Below are 403 nucleotides of genomic sequence, written 5' to 3' on the forward strand. Positions count from 1 at the left end.
CCTTTCCCTTACCTCTGGCCCCCTCCTCCCCCAGACGACCTGTACGAGGGCGAGAACGCGACGGTGACCGGCTGGGGGCGCTACAGCGTGCGTCTGAAGGCCACCAACCCGGTCCTGAAGGAGTACACGGGCCCGCTGACGAACATCTCCAAGTGCGTCGAGGCTTGGGACGCTTTCCGCGGAATCTCCGCTCGCTCGCCCAACCACGTGTGTTTGGACGTTACCATGGGAACGCCGTGCCATGTAAGGAACGCTGGGGGTGTTCGAATTGGCGGTTCGTTTCGGGGGTGTTCGAATTGGCGGTTCGTTTCGGGGATGTTCGAATTAGCGGTTCGTTTCGGGGGTGTTCGAATTGGCTGTTCGTTTCCGGGTTCGAATTCGTGCTTCGTTTGATATTTCGGAG

At 59.8% G+C, this 403-nt stretch overlaps 1 protein-coding gene across 1 annotated transcript in view; it reads left to right on the top strand.

Moving 5' to 3' along the window:
* LOC119594619 (chymotrypsin-1-like) overlaps nt 1–403 on the top strand; it is a 9830-nt gene that overhangs the window by 6420 nt on the left and 3007 nt on the right. Inside the window, exon 7 of the mRNA XM_037943671.1 lies at nt 35–243. Within this exon, the coding sequence (XP_037799599.1) occupies nt 35–243 (209 nt within the window). The remainder of the gene's footprint in view (nt 1–34; nt 244–403) is intronic.

This window comes from Penaeus monodon, chromosome 34 (genome assembly GCF_015228065.2).
Source record: "Penaeus monodon isolate SGIC_2016 chromosome 34, NSTDA_Pmon_1, whole genome shotgun sequence".
Taxonomy (NCBI): domain Eukaryota; kingdom Metazoa; phylum Arthropoda; class Malacostraca; order Decapoda; family Penaeidae; genus Penaeus; species Penaeus monodon.